At 41.0% G+C, this 26,920-nt stretch overlaps 1 protein-coding gene and 1 long non-coding RNA gene across 2 annotated transcripts; both read left to right on the top strand.

Moving 5' to 3' along the window:
• The first annotated feature begins 910 nt into the window (after nt 1–910).
• On the top strand, nt 911–26,800 carry LOC140498168 (uncharacterized). Its single transcript, XR_011965008.1, has 3 exons — nt 911–1,170; nt 3,498–3,624; nt 25,896–26,800. It is a non-coding gene; the product is annotated as an uncharacterized lncRNA (long non-coding RNA).
• On the top strand, nt 7,934–9,377 carry LOC140498167 (probable E3 ubiquitin-protein ligase TRIML1). The gene is given in 3 exon segments (XM_072599446.1): nt 7,934–8,083; nt 8,086–8,444; nt 8,682–9,377. Coding segments are annotated over 3 exon segments (1,167 nt in total). The 3' UTR covers nt 9,340–9,377.
• Nucleotides 26,801–26,920: the final 120 nt, after the last annotated feature.

The following is a 26,920-nucleotide window of genomic DNA, read 5'->3' as shown; positions in this document are numbered from 1 at the left end:
GGGAGATGGGAGAGTGGAAAGCTAGGATTAAAGGGTGGATATGGATATGGTTGCCAAAAAGGAAAATAAAAGTTATTGAAGCATTTTAAAAATATGTATGGAGTAAAGAGAAAAAAGTTCAGAAAGTGTCCCAGACAGACAGGCTAACTTTGAAAGTCACATGTTGAATTTATGATATACTTTAAAAAGAAAGTAAGCTCTACATAACAGAGATTTCCTATTTCCAGTGTTCTTTTTATGTTCTACTGGGTATGTCTTAAAGTCTAAAATTTCAAATACATTTTTAAAAAAAGTAAACTGGCTTTTTTCTTTAAAAGCAAATAAAAAGTCCCACATGCACTACTAAGCAATTAATAAATGCATATTGCTACACAGAGAGTCACAAGACCTAGATTCCAGTCCAAACTTTGTCATTGTGTTGTTAGATGATGCAGTGGATAGAGTACTGGACCTGAAGTCGGGAAGATTCATGTCCTTGAATTCAAATCTGTCTTCTGGCACTTTCTAGCTGTGTGATCCTAGACAAGTCACTTAATCCTGTTTGCTTCAGTTTCCTTATCTGTAAAATGAGCTGAAGAAGGAAATGACAAACTACTCCAGTATCTCTTGCCAAGGAAACCCCAAATTAAATCACAAAGAGTCAAACACAACTGAAACAACTAAACTACAAAAAATATGGTCCCTTCTGGGACTAACATTCTACATTTGTGCGAATGAATGAATGAATGAATGAATGAATGAATGAATGAATGAACGAACAAGTCCATCTCCAGACACAGTTACAAATCTGCAAAGCCAGGACCACCTACCCTACTTCCCATGACAAAAGGAAGTCTGTGCCTTCTGGAGTCACCTGGGCCATGATGACATCACAAACAAATGACCTCAGCCCAAACACACATTTCTCTGGGAAACTTCATCCCTTAGGAGGCCCTGTTCTTGTGGCAAAGTTCAACCACATGGTGCTTCCCAAAGATGATGATGGGTGGCTGGCCAGTTCCCACTTGAAAGACCATTTGCTTCTCACTTTGACCATCAGCCTGATTAGCCCCCACTGCTGCTATTAATTCAAGGATGAAGAGGTCAGAGCAGCTCAGATCTGCAGCTAAGACATTTTCTGCAACAAAAAGACAGAATATTTCTATCAATCCAAGATCTCTACTGTGGAGGGTAAGGATGGGGTTTGCAAGCAGGTCATTCCCATCACAGACCTTGGGCACTAGGTTCCTAAGGCCCATAGGAAAAACAACCCACCCACCAATTGATGCAGGTTACCTAAGACTCTACTATGTACGAAGCCCAAAGCTAGTCACTGCAAGGAATTACAAAGTAAAGATACAATCCTTGTGGAATTGGGAACAGGGCTAAGTTCCCTTATGCAAGCATTCTTTAAACACTGTATACAGAGAACCTATGCTAGTCTATTCTGGGTATGCAAAATCAGAGACAGCATAGACCATGCTTTCCCAAAGCTAACACTCAAAGGAAGGGGGAAGACTTTAGCTAAAAGGAAGAGAGAAAAATTTAGAAGAAAAGCTCAGGCAAAGTTCTTTGAGAAAAGTGAAGATAGGGACGTTACTCTGAGCTAAGAGGAAAGAAGGTAGATAGGTTTAGGGAAGGTTTCATGGAGGAGGTGGCACTTGAGTAAGGCCTTGAATAAAGGAAAGTCAAGAGATAATAGACATGGAGGGGAGTTGTCATTCTAGGCATGAAGGATGACATAGAACAAAGATAATGAGGCAGGTGATAAAAGCAGGGACTGAAAGATGGTTCAGTCTGGCTGCAATGTGGAATTCCTAAGAAGAAGTAGTATGAGACAAAGCTAGACAGTAAGTTGGAGGCCTTGACAGAACCCCAGTTATTGTTGCTCTCCTCCCTGGAAATGACTTTGCACATATTTTATATCTATTCATCTAAACACGTTGTTTTTCCCCAGTAAACTGTAAACCCTCTGCAGGCAAGGACTTTTTAAAAATTATTTTTTATCCATATCACCTGGTGCATTGCCTGCTAAATAAGTGCTTGTTGAATGAATGAACGATGAACGAATGAATGAATAAAACTAGATTATGGAGGGTCTTAAAGCTTAAGGATTAAGAGTTTATAATATATTCCATAGGGAATAAAGAACTGCTGAGGTTCCTGAACACAGAAAGCAATATGCTCAATTGTAAAGAAATGACTCAGGGAAGTATGAAGGATAAACTACAAAGACAAACAAGAATACTTTTAGCACGGGTGGAAAAGAGGTGATGTATGCTTAGAATCTGTGGGACTTGACGACAGGTTGGATTTGGGGAAGATGAAGGACATGGGGGAATCAAGAGGAGTCCAAAGTCTTAAGCCTGAGTGACTATAGTGAGTGGAGTGCCTCATCAACAGAAATGAAGAAAGGGAAAGGAGCAGATCTGGGGGAAAATGATAAGCTAAGTTTTGGACACATTGAGTCTGAAGGACCAGCTGACTTTACTGTCTCATGGGTTTTCCTTTCCTCAGATATTAGGTACACAGTGAATGTCTTGGACCCTCCTTTGCTTGTCTTTAGGTGGTTGCCATTGCTTAAATTAACCTTCCAGTTGAGCCCCAGTGGACTCTGGTTTCTTAAATTGTTCTCCCTCCTTAACTCTGTCCATTAATAATCCTTAGCTTCTTTCAAGGCTAATTGTGACTTCTATAATGCTCTTCCTGACCCTCCCATTTGTTTGTACTCTCTCTGTCTTCAAAATTTCTTAATAAATATAACTGGCATTTCTATATTGCCTTAAAAACAGCAAAGCATTTTGCCTATATGATCTCATATGAGCCTAATTACAGTCCTGAAAGGGAGGGATAACAAGTATTATCTCCATTTTACAAGGTCAGAAAGGTGATGTGACTTACTATAGTCCCCCAGCATTCTGAGGCACGATTAGAACCTAGGTCTTTTGGGTTCCAATGCCAGTACTCTAGCCACAACGCCATAATGCCTCTCTGGTCTTGCATTTAAATATTTATCTACTTCTATGTTGTGTCCCCATGGAGGGTAAGCTATGGTATTTAATTTTTTTCTTTGTATCATTAGCATCTAGCACTGAGCCTGGAACACAGAATGTTTTGACAAAACATAACAAAAATTAACTAAATTAATAATCTAATTAATTTACTGGCACTAGAAAGTTTGCAAAGCACTTTACAAATATGATTTCATTTGATCCTCACAACAACCCTGGGAGAGAGGTAGTGTTATTATCACCATTTTACAGATGAGAAAACTGTGGCAGACAGAGGTTAAGTGACTTGCCCAGAGTGACATCGTGTCTGAGGCCAAATTTGAACTCAGATTTTCATGACTTCAGATCCAGCACTCCATCCAACATACCACTGACCACGATGGTATTTAATGTCATAGTTTCATTGATATGGGCACTCTCTCTCCCAGTGTAACTGAATCATCCATCCCTTCTCTGGCCAGTGCCATGCTATTCTTATCCTTGTCATTCTGTCACCTTACTTTCTAGGCTCCCCTCTGCCCTGGCCCCCAAGACTGGCCTCGTGTTTTACTTCCTGGAAGCCTTCCGTACAGACAGACAGTATACCTTCCTGGTACAAAGAACTTCTGGTTTCCACCAAGTAAATATACTAAAGGTTAGTACTTTACAGGGCTCAGGGGAAGATTTTCCAAAAGACGTTAGCAAAGGGTGGGAGTAGGGAAGGCAAGGTAATGTCTCAATAAAGACCTTTGTACACAGTGGACATCTCTAAAAGTGACAATAATAATAAAAAAAAAGATAAGAGATTTATCAGCCATGTTGCAGGCTGCAGAACCAGGAAAAAGTTGGTTCAGGAAGTACTGAACCAGAACAGAGTTGACACACAAAAGAAATGACCTGATCATCTCTCAATTTCTCTTTTCCTTCACGGCGTGAGTGACACAAAAACTGCATTCCCCCACCCATCCACTACGTGCCTCTGTTTCTTTTGTATTTGATCTTTCCTGACATAAGGTGGATCAATATTCTGTGATGGGAGAACCCAATCATAGGAGTGATAGGAGTGCAGAAAGTCCTGAGGTCCCATTAGAATTCCCATCAGTGGTGGAGGCTCAGGACACCCCAAACTCACATGGCCAAGCACTTGCAACCTTGGCAGACTGGATCCCTTGAAAGCCACCTGACTTTCACTCCCTTTAGGGTTCTATGGATAACCCTGAGGGACTGGAACTTCTAACTGTAGTTCCTGAGATAATTGGTGTGCTCCCCATTATCAATCAATCAGTTGGCTCCATTAGCTTTTAGGAAGGTGATTGACTAAGCAGGTATGGTACAAATAATTGGCAGAAAACATTCCCCCCAAACCAGGGCATAATCTTCCCTTGCGTACGCAGGCACATGGGTGGGAAACACATGTTGCAAAGTAGTCCCCTCAGTCCCTGATTCTGTGAAGTTCTTTTTTCCCTTTATATAATCTTTAGGTTTCCCTTAAGCATAGCTCTCAGCTGGGTTCCAAGGATGAGTGCCCAGTGCTTCTCTTGATCACAAGGAGTCCCTGTCCCAGAAGTTACAGCCAACCTCCAGGGAATGTCTTCTCACATCGGTCTGCAGGTGCTTCCTCCATATCAGCCTGTAACACTCTGTTAGCCTTTCTCTCCCCGTTCTGCTTAGGTGCCTGGGGGGAGGGGGGGTGGCAAAGATACCAGCTGTCACCAGTGGGACTTTGGATAAGACCTCTCTGCCTTCTTAGGGTCATCTAGGCCCTCCATCTCAGAATATTCATTCCTTTAACAGCAAGAGAAGAAAATAAAAGCAAACACAATGGAAAAAGAGGCACCATGTGCTCTGGACACATGGCAGATGGGTGGGGGGTGGGAGGGAGTGGGCTTGCTGCTGCCCCTCCCCCACCCAGCAGCTCACAGCCGTCTTTGTACCACTCGTCACCCGGAAGGAAAAGAGAGCCCAGAGAGATCAGCAGGTGGTCCCTTTTGTAGACAAACTCTCTGGTTCTGCAGCCAATTATAAGACCCTTCATCATCAGGAAGTGCCAGCCCCTCAGTCATGCATGGATGGAAACAGACTTCCAAAGTTCCATATGTTGGATGGATATCAGGCAGGGAATATCTTTGCATTCTCTTTATAACCTACCAGGGAAACAAGCCCAAGCGTGCTCTGAGGACTGAGCTCTCATTGGCCAGTCCATCCCTTTCTATGTTTCAAGTACTTTATAAATCTTAAAGCTAATTTTATTGCCATTGTCCCAATTCTGCAATCATATCTTACTATGAAAATGGAGTCAAGGTAGACAAAAAAGAGTGAAACGTTCTGTTCCCCAATAAGTTAAGAGACAGTACCTCATTTTATATTACTCGGAAAGCCTGTAATTTTGAAGCCTGAACTCTGTTCTCAGCTCTCAAAGGCAAGTCCAAGGAAGAGACAGAGGGCGCATAGCACATGAGGCACTTAATAAAGGTTTGTTGATGGATTGTTTGCTGAAGGTTGCATAGGAAAAAAATCTCATTTGTCACAGTCCTATGACGTCTGCCAATAAGGATCCAATGAACCTCCCATCCAGGTTCACCCAACGGAATAAGGAATGGGGCTCCTAGCAAAAATACAACTGTCACTGACTTTGTAGCATATAATCATATGGTGTTCTCTGCACCAGATGCCTCAGGGGAGCCACAGGAAAATTGAATGCATAAGACTTCCCCCATAAATAAGCATCATTTGGGGGAAACACAAGCAGAAACCCACAGGGAATCATCTCCCTAAAGCCATGTCTAAAGGAAATCTCACCTGTGTCTCTTGGTCCCACTGGAACACAACTACTCACTGTGGTAGAATTCAAGAAGCACAGTAGAATATGTATGCTTGCTAATTAAGGGCCTCCTGTGGTTTTCTTTGGCCTCCAGTAAGGTTGCCATTCGTTGCTTCTATGGATTTTTTGAGGTTTTCTATTATAGTTTCCATATTGGTCATTTTCATTATTATTTCCTTCCTTCCTTTTTTTAACCTCTTAATTCTTAATTAATTTGTGGTCTTTAACATCTGTGATTTTTAAAAATCTTTCCTCAAACTCTTCTTTTGTTGGATCTTGTGATTTTCTTTGCATCACCAGTTAGCCCTGACTTTCTTTGAATGAGGATTATGGCATGTATTCACTTAGGGGAATGTCTCAGGCCACCAAGTAAGGTTTCTTTTTTGCCACTTCTGCTACTTCTGGCACTTTAAATCTAATTGAGTTGATTCATAATATTTTAAAAATTCTTCTATTTTGCCCATTTTTTATTTTGATTGCTGAGTGTGTTTGTGTTTTCTTAGGGGGCGGGAAGGGAAGAGGAAGATTTCTATAGCCTAGTATTTATTATTTATGTGGTCTACTATTGTCTCATTTGATCCTCACAACAACCTTTCTTGGCAGGTGCTATTATTACCTCCATTTTCCATCTGAGTAAAACTGAAGCAAACAGACTTAAAGTGATTTGCCCAGTCACACAGTGTCTGAGGCTGAATTGGAAGATGGGTCTTCCTGACTCCTGGCTCAGGACTCTAACTGCTTTGCCATCAGCTACTTCTTTGCATCACAAAAGCATAGATTTAGGACTGGGAAGGATCTTAGAGAATGTCTAGTCCAAATGTCTCATTTTATAGATGAGAAAACTGAGGCCCAGAGAGGTTAAGTGACATGGTAAAGTCATAAAGATGCTAAGTGTCAGATCTTCAATTTAATTTCAAGTCCGGTGAATCTAAATGCAGTGTCCTTTCCACTGCCCCACACTGTCTGTCTTTGGGTTTCTATGGGAGGTGGCAACAAGAGGATCTGGGGATGGTTTGGGGGTATGTGAGGAACTTCTACACATTTGGTATGAAAGTGGCTTTGAGTTCTTGAACAGCAGTACAGTACAAGTTCTGCTTGGTTCTACCATTCTGAAAAGGTTCCAGGTAAAGTTCTAGTAACAAATTATGTTGGCTTCCTAGGTGTCTAGTTAAACCCCAAGAAGCTCATCTCCCATAGGCATAGCCTCACCCAAAGGTGATGAATTCCTTAGCTATGGCAGTCCATGAGACACCAACAAACAAAAAAAAATACACACTGGACCTCAACCCTATGTCTCCAAAGTAACATCTGAGATTCTAATTGGTGGAAAACGGGACAGAAAGGATTACACAGTTTTCATACCAACCATAAGTATTAACATGTTCATACCCTAAATGTGAAATTCTCTTTCAGCAACCACCAAGTAAGAACACACACTATAAGTAACACTAGAGAGTTGGGAAGTACTAGACAAGGCAAGGGCCAAGTAACAACATTAAAAGATGAAGCTGGTCTTTGGTCTAAGAGAAAATAGCCAAATGACCATTCGTCTATTAAATGCTGGCATTATTAATAAAATAATTAAATTATCCAGAATCATCGCAGTTGATCTTTAAAGGACACTAAAATGTCCATCGGACGCTCTAAGTTCTTTAAGGCTCACATACAAAGGAGGTCAAAACCAAAGGAAAAAATACCACATATAACAAAATATTAACAATAACACATTTTTGTGGTGGCAAAGAACTAGAAAAAAAAGGTTGATGAATATGCATGTTATTTGAGGAATGGATAAACAAATTGTGATACCTGAATAGAATGGCATATTACTGTGCTGCAAGACAAAGGGAACAAAATAATAGTGGCTCACAATTTTTATAGCATTTAAAGATTTTAGCAATGTCACCTCATTTTATCCTCACAGCAACTCAGTTACTGAGCATGTACTAAAGCGTGAACATGCCTAGGGACAAGTGAAAACCAGGAGAATTTACAACCTGAAGGAAGGAGGGACTTCAGGGTTCCAGGGAGATATAAAGATGCTAGGATAAGGCACTCAGAGATTCCCTGTGGGTACTGCAAGAAGAGAGAAAAAGGCCGAACTCAGACGCTAAAGAAAACTCTTCAGAAGGAACAAAGTAACATGGTCTCTTGCTCAGAGCAGATTCAAGACCTCCAGGCAGAACTCAAGTGCTCTATATGCTTGGAATTCTTCACAAACCCAGTGTCCATTGAGTGTGGCCACAGTTTTTTCCATGATCACCTCCTCAGGAGTTGGCAGGAAATCTCCCCCCCCCCCCTTTCCCCTGTTCAGAGTGCAGGGGTGCTATCCAGATGAGGGACTTCAAAGCCAACATTCGACTTGGGAAACTAGCAACCATTGCCAAAAGACTAAAACCCGATTGCTCACAGTACTTTTTAGGATATAGCAAGTGTGAGGTACATCAGAAAGTGGTGAAGCTGTTCTGTGAGGATGACCAGCGCCCAATCTGCATGTCCTGTTCTCAATCCCAGGAGCATGAGGCTCATAGACTCCGTTGCACAGATGAGGCTGCTGAGGAATCCAGGGAGAGGCTCCAACAAACTCTGACTGATTTGTGGAAGAAAAATGAGGACATTGTTCAACAAATGAATGCTGAAAAGACTAAATTTGCATTGATAGAGAAGGAGATAGAACTTCGAAAGAAGAATATTTTGTCTGAATTGCAGAAAATGCAACATTTCCTAAATGAGGAGATGGATGCATGTCTACATAATCTCCATGCACAGGGGACAGACAACTTAGAAGGCCTGAGGAAGACAATCAGTGGATTGTCCCACCAGAGCCAAGGATTATGGGAGAGGATTGAAGATTTAGAGGAAAAGAGAAAGAAGCCAGATCTGGATTTGCTTCAGGATATGAAAGAAGTGTTAAACAGGAATGAATTTGGGCTCCAAAAGGAAATAGAAATATTTGATATGTACCTGGTTATCCAGATCATCCCTGGAATTATGGAACGGATTTTGAATTTGAAAGTGGACATCACTCTGGATAGTAACACAGCTGATCTAGGTCTCATCATATCTAAGGATCTGAAGAGAGTGAGATATGGAGGAATCCAGAAGAAAGCACCCAACAACAGTGGGAGGTTAATGAATTTTGCAAAAGTTCTTGGTACCCAGTCCTTCATTTCAGGGAGATATTACTGGGAGGTGGAGGTGCCAAATAAGACTCTCTGGTGTGTTGGCCTCTGCTCCAAATCAAAGGAGTCTCAAGACTTCTTTGTGCTGAGGATTGTAAAGACACACAAATCCTATTTTCTTTATGCCATGGCCCAGCACAATCTTTATTCCCAAGTCCATAAAAAATACCACCAAGTCAGGGAGCCCAACCTCAAGGTGGGTATTTTCCTTGACTATGAACGTGGAGAAATATCATTTTATCATGTGAAAAGCAGGTATCTAATTTACACTTTCCCTGCCACTTCATTCTCAGAACCCCTCATGCCATTCTTCTGTCTTTCTAAGGAAATATCAATAGATGATTGCTCATTCACCATCTGCCCCTAATTGAGATCAAAGAATACATCCTTATTGGCCAAATGGACTTCAGGCATTATATTACCCCAATTCTTGTGTACTCTGTTACATGAAAATAATTGTACCTACTCACCCTACTACAGATATTTGTATGTTTTCTCTTGGCTCCAGTAGAATGTAAGCTATGTTACATCATGGATTGTTTCAGTTTGCTCTCTGTAAATCCGGTGTCTAGAATGTTTCTGAGATTTAATAAATGCTTGTTGAACTGTTTTAAAAAAACTGATTGTATTTTAATGACTGGGGAAAATGCCTTTCTACTACAGGAGCAGGAATTTCCCCATCAGCTGTTTGTATACAGGCAAAGTGCTGACTTGTCTCAACAAAGTTCATAATCAACACTGAATGAGATGAAGAAAAACGCAAAGATGATAGACTGTGCAATCAAGACAAGTCCATCCTTGCAGTATTTAAACAAACTACTGATGGAAAAAAACTGGAGAAAGGACAAAAGAATTATAGATTTAGAAGGGGCTTGAGAAGTCATCTAGCTGAATCCCTTACCCCATAAAAATCTCCACCATTGGTTATCTCAGCCTTTACTTGAAGACCTCCAGCAAAGGAGAATTCATTACCTCCTGAGGCAGCCTGCTATACTTTTATATAAGTTGAATTGTTAGGAAGTTTTTTCCCTTTAATTCTTTGTAATTTCTACCCAATGGTTCCTAGTTCTGACTTTTAGAAAGAAACAGTAAGTCTAATCCCTTTTTCACATGACGTTCCTTAAATACTTGAAGACAGCGATTATATATTCCTAAATGGATATTTTCCCCCTTCCTGGTTAAACATCCTCAGTTCCTGCAAGTGATCTATATTAAATTGTAAATGCCTTGAGGGCTGGGACTATCTTTGGCCTCTTTGTATCTCCAGCACTTAGCACAGTGCCAGGTACAAAGTAAGCACTTAATCGATTGATTTATATGGAATGAAATCAAAGTCCTTTGCCATCCCAGCCAATTTATTCAATGTTTTTTCCTAAAAAGTGGCACTTTCAACTGAAGGCAGTATCCCACATATGGGCAGTACAGAGAAAATGTCACCTTCCTGGTCTCGAATAGTATGCCTCTTAATACAAGGTAAAATTGCATTAACTTCTTTTCTTTCCCCACTCTATTGTTGTGACTTACTGAGCTTTCATGACCCTATCTGGGGATTTTCTTGCCACAGATACTGGAGTGACTTGCCATTTCCTTTTCCAGCTCATTTGACAGATGAGGAAACTGATGGAAATGGGGTTAAGTGATTCTACCAGTGTCACCCAGCTAGTAAGGGTCTGAGGCCAGACTTGAATTCAGGGTGAGGAGTCTTCCTGACTTCAGGCCCTGTTCTCTATTCACTGTACCACCTAGCTGCTCCATGAAAAAAATCTGAAGCATAAGATAGTTACAGATGCCCATTATTTTTTAAAGAAACTTAATCAACAAAATAAATCACCCTAATAAGGAGAGCAAAAGAACCTAGGAAATGTCTCAGGCAGCTAACGCTTGATCTCTTTGCTGAGTGGAGAGATACGGCATAAAAGGGCCACGCTGACTTAGAATGTAGACTCATCTGTAGAACCTTCAAAGTGGAAAATTATGGCTAGTCTCACCCTATGAAATAGTGAGCAGTTATGGAAGGTAAAATACATTTAAAGAAAGTTTGGCAATGGCCCCAGCTAAGCAATGTCCCCCGGAGGACATTTAAGGATGAACCTGAAAGATGGAAAAACAGAGATAATATTGGTGATGATTGAAATCAAGAGAATCAAAAAATAGTATGGAATATGATGCTTGTCAAAGGTCTTTGATACTGTTGCAGGTAATGTCCAATTCAAAAATTATTATATAATAATAACAGTGAAATCCCCTACATATTCCTGTTTGCAAATGTCACTATGCTGATTTCATCAAGCCCCAGAATACTACAGCTGTAGCCTTCTAAATGAAATCCGAAGTCATTCAAGAGTTCACTGTAACTATCCACAGAGGGAAAGCAAGGTGGATGAAAAATGCTTCCTTTGATAGACAGTTGAATGAACGATCCACAGAACCGATCCCTCAATTAATATAATTCAAATAGACACTGTGGACAATGAGCTTGGCATAGAATTGAACGGGACCGCCTTTGAGATATTCTGCAGTGGGTTTTTTTGGTCCATCTGCCTCTAGGTCCTTTCCTGATCACTTCCCTACTCAATAAACTCAGGTAGCCCCTTATTACTGCCAAGATCAAATAAGAAATGTTGTGTTTGGATCTCTTCATAGCCTGGCCTCTTCCTACCCTTCCAGTCTTCTTAGAGTTTATTCCCCTCCACACACACTAACAATCCAACCACTTTCTCCCCACATGACACTCCATTTCCCTCTGTACTGGTCTTTCTTCACATCTACCCCTTTGTTTCCCTGACTTTAAGATTCAGCTCAAACGCCAACTTGTGCAGGAAGACCTTTCGAGGTCTCCCACCCCCACCCCATCCCCAGTTGCTACTCTTTTCTCTAAGATTACCTTCCAACTACTCTGGCTAGATCTTATACACACTTAGTTATTTCTCTGTTGTGAACTCCTTCAGGGCAGGAAATACTTTTGCTTTTCTTTATATCTTCAGGACTTAGCAGAGGGACTGACACATAGTAAGCCTTTAACAGCATCTTGTTGACTAACTGAAGGATGGAGAAGATCCAGGATGGTTCCTGGGACACCCAGACTTGGGGAGGAGGACATGGATGAGGAACCAGCAAAGAAGAGCGAGAGTGAAAAGGCAGATGGATAGAAGGAGACTGAGACAGAGCGGCTTCACAAAAACCCAGAGAGGAGAAGGTGATCAACAGCGTGGCAGGGTCAGAGGTCCAGAAGTCTCCTGATCTCCCTGACTTCCTTCATGTCCTAACTCAAAATCCCATCTTCTGCAGGAAGCCTTTCCCAACCCCTCTTAATTCTAGTGCTTTCTCTCTGTTGATTATTTCCTCATATATAGCTTGTTCATGTGTGTGTACACATACAACATGTACATGTATATACACATGTATACAATTCAGACACACGCATATGTATGTATACATGCATATATGCATAACTTCAGGCAAATACATTCACACACATCAACACATATGTGTGCATAATATATACATAACCCATAGACACAACACATCCATGGATGGATGAATGTGTGTCTCTCTCTATACATATATACACATACATGTATGTATTCAGGTATATGTATCTGTACATACATACATAATACATATATGAGTATTTTTGTGTAGATATGTATGTATGTGTGTGTATATATATATGTATATGAAGAGAGAGAGAGATCTTCACTATTAGATTCTGAGTTCCTCAAGGGTATGGATTTTTTGTTTTTCTTGGTATCTCTCATTCTTAACCCAGAGCCTAGCACATGATAGGCTCTTAACAGATGCTTATGGACTGACTAGAGAAGAAGTAAGATTGAGAAAAGTCCATCAGATTTAGCAATTAAAGTCTTGATAGTAATTTTGAAAGAGCAGTTTCATTTGGGTCATGAGGTCAGATGGGAGCCAGATTGTAGAGAAGAAAGTGAGAAGAATATAAGTGGAGGCAATATGTGTAGATGGCTTTTTTTAGCATCTTGGTGTGAAAGGGAGGAGAGATAAGATGTTAACTTCAGAGTACGGTAGGGTCTAGTATGGGTTTTTTAAGGATGTGGGAGATGGCGGCTCAGAAGGAGCAAGGAGATGGGGAGAAATTGAATATTAGAGACAGAAGGGAGCATCAGGGGAGGCAATCTGTCTGAGAAGATAGAATGTGAAAGCCAGGATATAATACTGTACCCTTTCCCTGCTTAGGACTGTCCAGAGCTGCAACTAAGTGAGGTTGGTCACATAGATCGAACTTTCTCTAGTTTAGGTGGGTGGGGTTCTACAGTTTCTGACTTTAGGGGGAAGGGATTGCTCATAATCCCAGAGCAAATGAAACAAAGTCAAAAAGAGGGGAGAAGCACCATTTTAAAAGGATCCCGGATTTAAAATCAAAAGACCTGGAGTCAAAGGCCAGGGGTGCCACGAACTGGGCAACTCATTTAACCTCCAAGGGCTTCAGTTTCCTGATCTGTGAAATAAAGGAACTGGGCAAGAAAAACTCTAAGACCCCTTCCAGCTCAAAATCCTATAATCTCTTAATTGGATACAGGCTCCTAACATCATATATTCAGAATTCAAAGGGATCTCAGAGGTCCCTTACATCTAGTTAACATCTAACTACGTTTAGTCTAACCCCCTCATCCATAGGTCAGGAAACAGATCCTGAAGGAAGTCCAGTCAAGTCAACTAGCACCTACTACGAGCCAGGTACAATGCTAAGCTCTGGGAAACCAAAAATTGTCCCTGCCTTGAGGAACTTATAGTCTAATGGGGGGAGGGTGGGGAGAAGGAGAGAGAGGATGCAAACAACTGTGACTAGATAAATAGGAGATAATTGTATAGGGAAGGCATTGGCATTCAGGGTGATCAGGAAAGGCTTTTTTACAGAAGGTGGGATTTAGCTGAGACTTGAAGGAAGCCAGGGAAGCTGAGAGCCAAAGGTGAGAATGGAGAACATTGCAAGCATGGCGAATAGCTCATGAAAATAACCAGAGTTGCAAGATGAAGGATCCTGTGTGAGTGATAACAAAGAGGTTGGTATCATTGGACCTCAGAGTCCATGGAGGACACCAAGGTATAAGTTGTCTGGAAAAGCAGGAAGAGGTCAGGTTGTAAAGGATTTTAAATCAGAGAATCACTGGAGTTTATTGAATGGGGAGTGTTCATGAATATCTGGTCACTGGATTCAGATGGCTCTGGAGGAGAAGTGAGGCTGGTGACCTGCACAGCCTCCCTCACTCAAAACAAAGTCAAGTGCAGGTCATGTCATTATTTCTCTGATGGCATGGTCTTCTTTGGCAATGAAGGACGAACACAGACACACATTCCATCCATGGGGAGTGTTCATCAGGATGACTGGAGATGAGGCAATTGGGGTTAAGTGACTATCCCCACTCCCCATTCAATAAACTCCAGCCTAAGCTTCTTGGAATTGATGGAGCCTATTGTTAAATTTCCAGTGTGAGTATTAACACTTCAGAAATTGGTAAATTGGCTACACATCAGGGCATGATTTATGTTTTTTTTAATTCTCTAGACTTAAGAAAGCGATGGAGAAAATATTAACAATGCAGATTAAATTTAAAAGTGTATCCTACTCTCTAGCTGCTTGTTAAACATTTTAAAAGTGCACATCCTGGGCTTTCACCAACTGAGATGGCAAGGTCGGCAGAAGTCCCAAAGCTGAATGGTTTAGTTCCTCCTGGCCTTGATCACAGGAGACAAGCCCAGTTGGGTATTTGTAGCAGCAATAACATCAATAGCAGGGCAGTTTCAGAAAGATGGTTGGGACAAAGCATGTTTGGGGGGCCCAGAGTTGGTGAGGCACTAATATAGAACAGCACAGCTAGGAGTTCCAAAGCTTTTTGCAGCTCTTCCAGGACATGGTTGCTGGAGGTTTTGGTTAGGAGGCTAGAATAACAGCTCCATCTGGGGAAGGTGGCAGCCAGGAAGAGGTGAAATCATAGCCCCATGATCTAGGAAGATGGCATTCCACCTGCGACTCCTGTTTTTGTTGTTCAGCCATGTCTGACTTTTCTGTGACCCCATCTGAGGTTTTCTTGGCAAAGATACTGGAGTGATTTGCCATTTCCTTCTCCAGCTCATTTGACAGATGAGGAAACTGAGGCAAAGAGGGTCACTCAGCTAGTAAGTGTTTGAGGCTAGAGGCTAGATCTGAAGATGAGTGTCCTGACTCCAAGCTCAGCACTTATTCACTCTACCCCTTAGCTGTCCAAGCTAGGACTAGAGGAAGGAAAAGACCTCCCTGAAAGGGGCCATTCAAGGTCATTCTTGGTATTCGTGAGGGTGCCCAAAAGCACACAGGTAGGAAAAGGGACAAGGAACCAGTTGGAAAGGAGTGCAATGAAGCTCAGAGAACCTGTTTAAATGTCTTGTCAATGACTGGAGCTAGAAAATATCAGTTCTGGGATATAGTAATCAATGGGAGACCTCTGAAGGTTTTTGTAAATAGAATTGGGATGTAACCTTGTAAAGACCAACAATTTTGAAAGACTCTGATCAACACAATGACCTACTACAACTTCAGAGAATTCATGATAAAACATGTTACAAATCTCCTGACAGACAGGGGATGACGAACTAAGAGTGCAGATGAAGAAATCTATATTTTGTGTATAGCCAATCAAGCAATCTGTAAATCTGTTTTGCTTGGCTATGCATATTTGTTATGGGTTTGTTTTGTTTTCCTTTTCAATGATGCAGGGGAGGGGAAAAGGAGAAAAGGTGGATTTTGTTCTTTGAAAAAAATTAAATTTTAAAAAATCAACTAGGGATATGATAAGTCCTGTACAATAGCAAGATTGCTCTGACCTCTCTGTATGGATTGGAGCAAGGAGACATGTTAAGAGGCAATTACAATAGTCCAAAGGAGAAATGATTGAGGGTAGTAATAGTGTGAGTGGACAGAAGGGGTCAGACATGTGAGATGTTGTCTGGGTAGAGGCAACAAGATTTGGTAACCAACTATTTTTGCAGGCTGAGGGACAAGGAAGTCAATGATGACTCTTGGGTCATAAACTTGATTAACTAAGAAGGTGGCACCATTAGCACAAAAAAATAAATTAGGAGGAAGGGCAGGTTTGGGATGGAGGTGGATGTGGGAGGGAAATAAGTTTAGTTTTAGAACTGTTGAGTTTGAGATATAGACTGGGTCATCCATGGATCATCCAAATGGAGCCAATCACCAGACAGTTGGATAGGAGGCACTAAAACTCAGCAAAGAGGTCAGGGGTGTGGCATATACTATAAAGAGGCTAAATCTAATCCCTCTTCCATGTGACAAAAAAGGATTTGGAAGTCTTCTACAAAGGGATGATTATAGTCATGAGACTGGATAAGGTTAGAGCTAGGATTCAAATTCCAGATCTTTCCTAACATTAAGTCCTGGTTTCTTCCCACCATGGCATGCTTATACTGAACTTAGTGAGGAAGTCATTTGGGACTTTGGCAAGCATGGTAGGTAGAGTGCTAGGGACAAAACCAAGATGGCAGGGACTTGTTTGAGGAGTAAGCAGTACAGTGAGGAAGAAGAGGGTGACCTCTTTCCAAAAGTTTGGTAGGAAAGGGGAGGAAAGACATGGTTTTAGAGAACAGCAGGATCTGGGAATTTTTTCCCCTCTAGTGTCTAAATGAAAAAAGCCAAGACAAAACCTTCAATTATTTAGAGACAACTACCACTTCCCCTCTAAGATCTTTTATTCTCCAGGCTACACATCTCTAGGTCTTTAATTGACAATCACAGCGCCTTACACAGAGTGACAGAGAGTAGAAGCAATCAATATAGTGACTAAAATGCTGGGCTTGGAATTTCAAATCCTGGACAAAACTGCCCAACCTCAGTTTGCTCACTTGTAAAATTAGAATGCTATATGGCTATAGAGAGAAAAGTCTTACTCAAAATGAGAGATGGTGATCACAAAAGATGAATTAGATTGTTTTTACATGAAATTGAAAAGATTTTATATTAACAATACCCATGCAAATAAGATAAGAAGGGATTGCATCAATTAGGAAAAAATCTTTGTATCAAATACTTCTGTTGAGAACCTTATATCAAAAATATATACAGGACTAAAAGAAATATGTAGACTAAGAGTTACTCTCCAATGGATAAAATGATCAAAAAGAACATGAAAAAAACAGTTTTCAGAGGAATTATAAACTATTAACATTATGAAATATTACTCCAATGTCTCCCCTAATAAGAGAAATGCAAATCAAAACACCTCTAAGGGGTTGTTTGCTTTTATTTCACATCTAGCAAACTGGCAAGAAGACAAAAGATGAAAATAGCACTGTTGACTGTAGAAAGACAGGCACACTACTACACTGTTGGAGGAGATGTGAACTGATGTAACCACTATTCAAAACAATTTGGAACTGGGCTAAAAATGTGATGAATTTAACCCAGATATCCCACTTCTAGCTTTATATCCCAAGGAAGTCCAAGACTAAAAGAAAGGTCTCATAGGATAGCATTTTTTGTGGCATCAAAGATCTGGAAACAAAGTGGATGGTTAAACAAATTGTGACACATGAATGTAATGGATTATTTCTGAATCATAAAAAGTGTTGAATATGAAAAGCATGAGAAGAAATATATAAACTAATGGAGAGTGAAGTAAGCAGAACCAGGAAAGCAGTATTACATGTGTATTCATCCTTTGTTGTCAAAGAAGACCATGCCGTCAGAAAAATAATGACATGACTTGCACTTGACTTTGTTCTGAGTGAGGAAGGGCTGTGCAGGTCACCAGCCTCACTTCTCCTCCAGAGCCATCTGAATCCAGTGACCAGATATTCATCAGGATGACTGGAGATGACCCAGGATGAGGCAATTGGGGTTAAGTGAGTTGTCCAAGGTCACACAGCTAGTGAATGTCAAGTGTCTGAGGTGAGATTTGAACTCAGGTCCTCCTGACTCCTGCACTGGTGCTCTATCCACTGCACCGCCTAGCTGCCCCACAATAATACATAATAACTACAACAATGTAAATGGAAAGAATAAAATAGACTGAATTATAATTATGTAATATTATATATAATATAAAACATGTAATTATAATAAGCAAGCTTAGCTCCAGAGAAGACATGAGAAAATCTACCAATATTCTTTGTAGATGTAGAAGTCTGAATTTGTGTGTTGTATTGTGTAAGACATTGCACCAACTGTCAGATTGGGTTGAGAGGTGTACTGAATTGTTCTTTTTCTAGTTTTTCCTTCCTCCCTCCCTCCCTCCTTTCCTCTTTCCCTCCTCCTTCTTCTTTGTTCTTCCTTCCCTCCCTCCTTTCCTCCTTTTCTCCCTCTCTTCTTCCCTTCTTTCTTTCTGCCTTTCTTATTTCCTTCTTCTATCTTTCTTCCTTCTTTTCTTTCTTCCTCCCTCCCTCTCTAACTCCTTCTCTTTCTCCCTCCCTTCTTCCCTTCATTCTCTCTCTTCCTTTTTCCTCCCTCCTTCTTCCCTTTCTCCCTCCCTCTGTCCCTTCTTTCCTTTCTTCTCCTTCCTTCCCTTTTTTGCTTTTATTATAAAACATGGCTCACTGGGTAAGGAAGGGATATATTTGAAAATAAAGGTGATGAAAAAACTATCAAAAAATTTTTTTAATTTAGATCAGCTTCACAATTATAAGGGGGGAGAGAGTTTCATGGAGATTTCAGGGGACTAAAAGCTCAATATTAGCCAACAATATTAACCAAAAAATATATAATCTTGGCATAATCTCCAAAAATCCAAGGGTGGTCACAGTCTTGCTCCTCACTCTCCTGACAGGCAGAGGAAGACAATGAAGATGGTAGCCTAGAGTGCATGTGATTAGTTGTAAAATTGGGGTAAAGAAAGGAACACAATGACTGTCTTTACATATTTGAAGAGTTCTCAAGTGGGAGAATTTGCTTTGCTTGGTCCCAAAGAGTCAGAAGCATAAGCAATAGGTGGAAATTTCAAAGAAGGAAATTTAGGCTTGATGTCCAGAAAGAATTAGAGCTCTCCAAAGGTGGTGTACTGCTGTCTAAGAGGAGGTTGCCTAACAGAGGCAAGATGACCACTATGGGGCTACGTCGAAATGGTGACTCTTCAGGTCTAGACTGGATGAGATGGCTGCTGAGGATCTGTCCAACTCTAAAATATTGTTACGTTGCAATTCTGATTGCAGCCTAAAAGAGTATTAGCATTGGGGGCTGTCATGTGTTACTGATGACTGACATAAGAGTTTGTATTTCATTAAAACCCCAGATCTTTTTTCAGAAACTCTCCTACCTCGAGCCCCTTCCTCCCTCCCCCCAACTTATACTTGAGCAATTGACCTTTGGAATGGATCATAATCCCTTCCTCCTCCTCTCACATTATTTAGATGTCTTCTACCACTGTCTCCTCCTTCACCCTGGTCTCACATGAAGAAGTGATGGCCCTTTTGTCACAGGAACCTCCTCTGCATTCACAAAAGGTGTCAGTCCATCTTCTCTTCTCCAGTATTGTTCTCCTCTTTCATCTCTACCTCTTCACTAATATTCAAATCTTTGCCTGTCTAGTAGTTGCTTCCCTACTGCCTACAAACTATGCCTCATCCTCACCCTCATTGATTCGTCCATCCCCACCAACTAATCATCCTATATTTCTCCTCTTTCATGAATAAACATCTTGAAAAGATGGTCTACAAGAAGATAGGCTATTTCCTTTTCTCCCTCTTCTTAATTTGAAGTTTCTGATTTCATTCAACTGGAATCACTCTCTCCAAAGTTACCAATGATGTCTTAATAGCCAAATTTGGCTAATTCTACAATAACTTTTTCTTGACCTCTCTGTATCCTATGACACTGTTCATCATTCTCTTCTCCAATACACTCTTCTCTTCAGGTTTCCATGACCCTGCTCTCTCCTGGTTTTCCTCTTACCCGACTGGTCTTTCCTTCTCAGTCTCCTTTGCTGAATGTCATCCAAGTCATGGTGTGTCCCCCAAGGCTCTGTCCTGGGCCCTCTTCTCCTCTCCCTCTATATTTTTTCACTGGGTAATCTCATCAGCTCCCATGGATTCCATTATTTTTTACATAGCTGATTCTCAGATCTATTTATCCAATTCTAATCTCTTTTTTGATCTCCAGTCTCATATCACCAACTGCCTACTGGATGTGTCCAATGTTTTTGAGACATAGACATCTTTACCTCATTATGTCCAAAACTGAATTCATTATCTTTACTCCCAAACCCTCCCCTCTTCCTAACTTCCCTATTACTTTTGAGGACACTACCATCCTCTTGGGTTCACATCCTAAGGGTCATTTGCAATGCCTCACTCTCTCACATTCTGTCCCCCCACATACCCAGTTTTTTGCCAGACCCTATTGATTCTACCTTCAAAACATCTCTTAAAGTTGCTCTCTTCTGACGCTGCCACCACCTTAGTGCAAATCCTCATCATCTCACTCCTAGATCAGTGCAATAACCTTCTGGTTTATTTCCCTGTCTCAGATCTCTTCCCATTCTAGTCTATCTTTTACCCAATTATCAAAATACCTAAAACACAGGTCTGACCATATCACACCTCTTCTCCCCATTCAACCAACTCCAGTGGCTCCCTATTACCTCTAGGATCAAATATAAAATCCCCTATTTAGCTTTTAAAGTCCCTGATAATTTATTCCCCACACACATACAACCCCCTTCTTTTCCCATCCCCCACACACTCTTCCATCCAGTGACATTGGTCTCCTCGCTGTTTCTAGAAGAAAACATTCTGTCTCCCAACTCCAGGCATTTTCACTGACTGTTCCCCATGCCTAGAATTCTCTCCCTCTTTATCTCCACCTCCTGGTTTCTCTGGCTCCTTTCAAGTCCCAGCTAAAATCACACCTTCTAAAAGAAGTCTTTCCTAATCCTACTTGATACTGATGTCTTCCCTCTGTTGGTTATCTTGTATATATATTGTTATATACATACTGATATTTTATTATCTTGTATATATCTTGTTTGCACATAGCCATTTGCATGCTGTCTCCCCCATTAGACTATGAACTCCTTGAGAGCAAGGACTGGGTTTTTGTTTTTTAGCCCCAGAGTTTAGCACAGTGCCTGGCTCATAGTAAGTACTAAATTAATGCTAATTAATTAAACATTAGACTTTAGATTTATCTCCATTCAGTTTCATCTTATTATACTCAGCCCACCATTTTGGTCTACTGAGGTCCCTTAGATCTTTTGTCCAGTATATTTGCCATCCCTCCCCACTTGGAGTAATCTGCAAATATAATAAGTATGCCAAATCAGTGATTAGAACATCAAATGAAATAGGACCAAGCAATGCTCTGGTCAAAGTCAATTGATTGTACTAGCACTGAACTAGGTCCACGAGGAGATATAAAAAATAACTCAGACAACATCCTTGCTTTCGGAAAGCCCACTGTTTAGATGCAGGGTAGGATATATATTTCATTTTGCATATATTCTATACTCATATGTATACATTTTATCTCCACCACCAGAATTTAAGTGTATCCTGTATATCTTGTTTGTGTGTATTTGTTTGTCATCTCCCCTGTTAGATTGTAAATTCCTTGAAGACAGGAGCCGTCTTTTGCCCTTTTTTGTATCCTAGTGCTTAACACAGTACGTGGTCCATAGTAAGCACTTAATATAGATTGATTGATTGATTGATTGATAAGTCCTTGAGGTCAAGGACAGTTTAACTTTTGTCTTTGTATCCCTAGAGTGCCTCACAAATAATAGGCGCTTAATACATGCTTACAGACTGATTTATACAAAGAAAACAATAATACATAATAAAGTCATATGATAAATGTGTAATATGGAGTTGTTCCTTGAACAATGAGGACCTAATAATAGAAAAGGGGCTGATAAGAAAGTACTAAACAAACTATGAATGTTGAAAACCAAGCCATGCCTGTGATCCCTTCATAAGGTGTGAACAAACCCCTTGAGTGAATTAGAAAAGAAATGGTAATAGCATACATAGGCTGCGAGATGGTGTTATAGAGCATTGAACTTGACTCATCTTCCTAAGTTCAAATCTGACCTCAGACACTTACTAGCAATAAGTCACTTAACCCTGTTTGCCTCAGCTCCTCATCTGCAAAATGGGCTGAAGAAGGAAATTATAAACCACACCAATATCTTTGCCAAGAAAACCCCAAATGGGGTCACGAAGAGGCGGAAATAACTGAAACAACACAACAACAACAAATGACAACAGTCTCAACAGTGATTGGCTATGTCCCAGATGACCTTCAGGCAGTCTAAGAGAAGAGTCCTGTAGAAGTCACAACGACATGGGGAAGAAGAGACTGAGACAAGTCATATGGAACTTGGAAAGAGAAAGGCACAAGCAGCTGATAGAAGGCAACAGAAGCATCCTCAGAGAAGAAATCAATCAAACACTGAACTGCTTTGTTGAAGCACTATCTCTGTCTAGGGGCTCAGAACTAAAAAATGTAGAGGGAACTATAGATTTTTTGGTATAACTTCTCAGAACAGGTGGAAAAAAAGTAATTATATTAGGAAACCCATAGGGACAGTGACTCCCTATTAGGATTGGAAGGATAAATGAGTGGATGAATAGCTCTGTTTACAACATTAACACTTATTATGCAAATGTTTTGATTTATGCAATTTATGCAATACAACTTCAAGGGGGCCCTCACTGCTGGAAGGCAATCCTACTATAACTCCCCTGTCAACTCATTAACCCAGCACTTTCAAACCTTTTTCTTCCTCCTCAAACTTCCTACGACTCCCCCTCCCTCTACCCTGTCAGCTAAGAACCTTGCCTCATATTTTACAGAAAAAAATCAAGGCCATTCTCCATAAGCTCCATCTTCTTCCCTTTCCTCATTTCATATCACTCATTTGCCTTTTGCCACATCTCCTCCTTCACTCATGTCTCACAAGATAAAGAGGCCTTATTCCTTACCCAGGTGAACCCCTTTATCTGCTCAAGTGATTGCATTCCATCCTGTATCTTCTAACATATGGTGCCTTCTGTCATCCCTGCTCTATCATTTATCTTCAGTCTCTCCCTGTCTATTGGCTCCTTCCTTACTGCCTGTGGCTCCTCTATCCTCAAAACACCCTCAAACCTCCCACCCCAATAACTACTATCCTATATGTCTTCTGTCCTTTGTAGCTAAACTCCTTGAAAAGATCATCTGCAATAGGTGACTTCACTTTCTCTGCTCTCACTCTTTTAACCCCTTAAGGCTTCCAACCTCAACATTCCACCAACACTGGTCTCTCCAAATTTCCTGATGATTTCTTAATTGCCAAATCCATGGATTTTTCTCAATCCTCATTCTCCTTGACCTTTCTAAAGACTTTGATACTGTCACTCGCTCCTTCTTGATATTCTCTTACCTCTAGGTACTCAGGATATTACTCTCTCTTCATTCTCCTTCTACCTATCTGACTGCCCCTTCTGAGTCTCATTTAGGTCATACTCTCTAACCCTACATATCCAGGATTCTGTCCTGGGCCCTCTTCTCTTCTTCTTCTATATTACCATCTCTATGCTGATGATTCTTAAATTTACCTATCCTGCCCTAATTTCTCTATTGACCTCCAATCTCAGATTTCCAACTTCCTTTCAGATATCTTGAATTGGGTGATCAATGGACATATTAAACTCATGTCCAAAACCAAATTTATTACCTTTCCCCCAACAGTCCCCTGCAATCTTCCCTATCATTATAGAGGGCAACACTATCTTCCTAGTCCCCCAAGATCCCATCCTAGGTCTCACCCTCATCCCCTCAACATCTCTCACCACCCCTTCCCCATATCCAATTTGTTGTCAATACTTGCCACCTTTCTTCTTTTCAGCAGTCCTTAAATACACCCTCTTCCCTCTTCTGACACCCTTCCAGTGCAGGCCTTCATTACCTCAGTCCTGCACAACTGCACTAGCCTTCCAATGGTTGTTCCTGCCTCAGTTTTCCCCACATGGTCTACCCTCCATTCAGTCACTAAAGTGATTTTCCTAAATGCAGATCCAATCATGTTACACTTCTACTCAGTAAATACCAGTGGTTCCCAATTGCCTCCAGGATCAAATACAAAATGGCCTGTTTGTCATTCAAAGCCTTTCATAACCTGGTCCTCTTCTACCTTTCCCGTTTTACACCCAAAATACACTTTGATCCAATGACATTGGCCTCTGTTATCTATGAACAAGACACTCCATCTCTTGACTCCAGGCATTTTCTCTGGTTATCTCCCCTTGCCTGGAATGCTCTCCCTCAGCATCTCCACATTCTAGCTTCCCTGGCTTGCTTTAAGTCCCCACTAAAGGAGCCAAGAAAACCTTCAGTAACCTCACTTAACTCTAAGGTCTTCCCTCTCTTAACTACTTCCTTGTTTGTGCATATTTGTTTGCTTGCAGTCTCCTCCACTAGATTCTGAGCTCCTCAAGGATAGGGACTGACTTTTGTCTCTTTTTGGTCTCCTCAAGAGTTACCAAATGCCTACTGTTGTTGTTGTTCAGTCGTTTCAGTCATGTTCAACTCTTGGTGACCCCATTTGGGGTTTTCTTGTAAAAAATACCAGAGTAGTTTTCTATTTCCTTCTCTAGCTCATTTTACAGATGAAGAAACTGAGGCAAACAGGGTTAAATGACTTGCTTAGGGTCACAGAGCTAGTAAATATCTGAGGTCAGATTTGAACTCAGGTCTTCCTGACTCCAGGCTTGGTCATCTATCTACTGTGCCACCCAGCTGCTTCCGGAAATACTCTAGGTGCTTGATAAATGTTTATTGATTGATTGACCTGACTGACAAAGAGTGGGATTGGAGGACCTTGAGTCCTTGTCAGATAAAAGAGTAGTAGAGTAACAGAACTGGAGTCAGGAGGATCTGAGTTCAAATACTGCCTCAGATATTAACCGTTGACACTGGTCAAGTCACTTGATTTCCTTGTGACTAAGTCTCTTGATCATGGAAGCCGGACTCAATGTCCTCTACGTTTCCATCTAGTTCTAAACCCACAATCCTATGGTATGCAGCCTTTCCCGTCATTTGAATCAGACTCCATGTTTTCAGGAGTGAAAGAAATATAGTTCTCTATTTACTGAAAGATTGACTTTATCACAGTTTTGGAAAATATAATCCAACAAAATAAAAGTTTGCCCTAAGCCTCTGTTATGAGTTGTACCTGCGACTAGCAGATATACTAAAGATTATAGGAATATAAACTTGGTTTTTCTTACAACAAGTTGTAGCCAGGTGTGGTGAGACATGTCTGCAATGCCCAATACTAACAAGGCTCAGACTTGTGAATTGCTTGAGTTCAGGAGTTCTGAGTGGCAGTAAAGCTAAACCTGATCAGGTGTCCACATCCAAGACCAATGTAGTGAACCCTGGGAAGCAGGGGGTCGTGAGGTTGCCTAATTGGGAAAGGAGATGCTCAAACTGGCCCAGAATGAAATTGGAGAAGGTCAAAGCTTCCATGATGGTGGGCAGTGGGATGAGACCCATGAATGGCCACTGAATTTCCAGGTTGGATGAGAAAGGGAGACCCAGGATTAAAAAACAAAAAACAAACGAAACAAGGTATAAACAGTAATTATTGGCAAACACATCCAAATAGTTTCTTATTTTATTTGAAACAAAGTTGGGATAGGATCTGTTAATTACAGATTCCAGAGCTTTACTGAGGAAAAGGCATTCATAGACTGCCTTTAGGTAAGTAAATGTTATTTGTGATCAGAAAGATGAAGGATAGGATCTATGGGAATGGTACAGGACCTAATAAACTTAGTCTTTAATATTAAAAAAATTCAGCACTACTCTTTGATTACTAGAGCTGAATAGGACCTCAGAAACCATCTGGTACAACCACTTTCCATTAGTTCTCCTCTTTGACTTGGGATAAACATAGGCTTCTGTCTGGTTTATTTCCTTCCCAGGAATTCCTCCTTTCACATTCAGAGAAAAGCGTTCTTTCACCTTGCCACCCCCAGGTAACTACCTCCCTTTGGAACCTGAGGGAGAAAAACACCTTCGCAGAAAGGGAAGACCGCACCGCCATCATAAGCTAGGTCCACAACCAGACCAAAAGCCGAAGAGGGACCATTGCCTCTGCCCTCCACTGCCACTTTTAGTAGCAAAGCCTCAAAGACACCGAGCTCCTACAGTAGACGAGAAAAGCAGTGACCATTCCATTCCCCCTCTCCTAAAGGATAATCACTTTCTCCCTACTCTCCATTCTCCCGGTAAACCCTCGCCAGGTCGCCAGCAAAGAGAATACCAAGCTTCGGAAAGATCTCAGCGTGACCAGTCACCAGCCACGATCCAACGTCGCTGTGGTTGTTGTGGTCTCAAGAGCAATCCTCTTCAGGAGTTTACCTTTACAAGTTACAAATGAATAACCCAGGAAGGCAGGAGGCAGTTCCCATGCAGATCCAGACATTCCAGTACGAAGCCCGGAAAGAAAAGCTACCCTCCTCCAAGAACACCTTTCTAGTCCAGGTCGGTGACCAAGATTCGATTAGGAAATACCAGCGGGACCAATGCACCAAGAAAAGTGTACTACTGACTTCTGAACGTTAAAAAGTCTATTAAGATGACACTGTGACTCATGCATTCTTTTAATCCTTCAGCAAATGGTGCAAGGTCCTGGAAAAGAATCAAAGAAACTGGGTTCAAATCCTGACGGTGTCACTCATTAGCTATGTGATCACAGGCAAATCACCGAACCTCTAGGAGACTTATTATTTTTTCATCTGTAAAGGGGACATATTAATGCCTGTGCTATGAATTTCACAGGTTTATGGTATGGAAAGTGCAAGGTAAATAATATGTTATGGAAATGTGAGTTAGTAGGAGTACTTCACCCCTCCAGGTTTCAGTTTATCCATCTGTAAAATGGGGGTGGGGGATGGTATCTATGACAGATCCCTTCCAGTTCCAATAAGAAATATATTTACAGAGT

The sequence above is a fragment of the Notamacropus eugenii genome, chromosome 4 (assembly GCF_028372415.1).
Source record: "Notamacropus eugenii isolate mMacEug1 chromosome 4, mMacEug1.pri_v2, whole genome shotgun sequence".
Taxonomy (NCBI): Eukaryota; Metazoa; Chordata; class Mammalia; order Diprotodontia; family Macropodidae; genus Notamacropus; species Notamacropus eugenii.
This window is presented reverse-complemented; position numbering and strand designations above follow the sequence as displayed.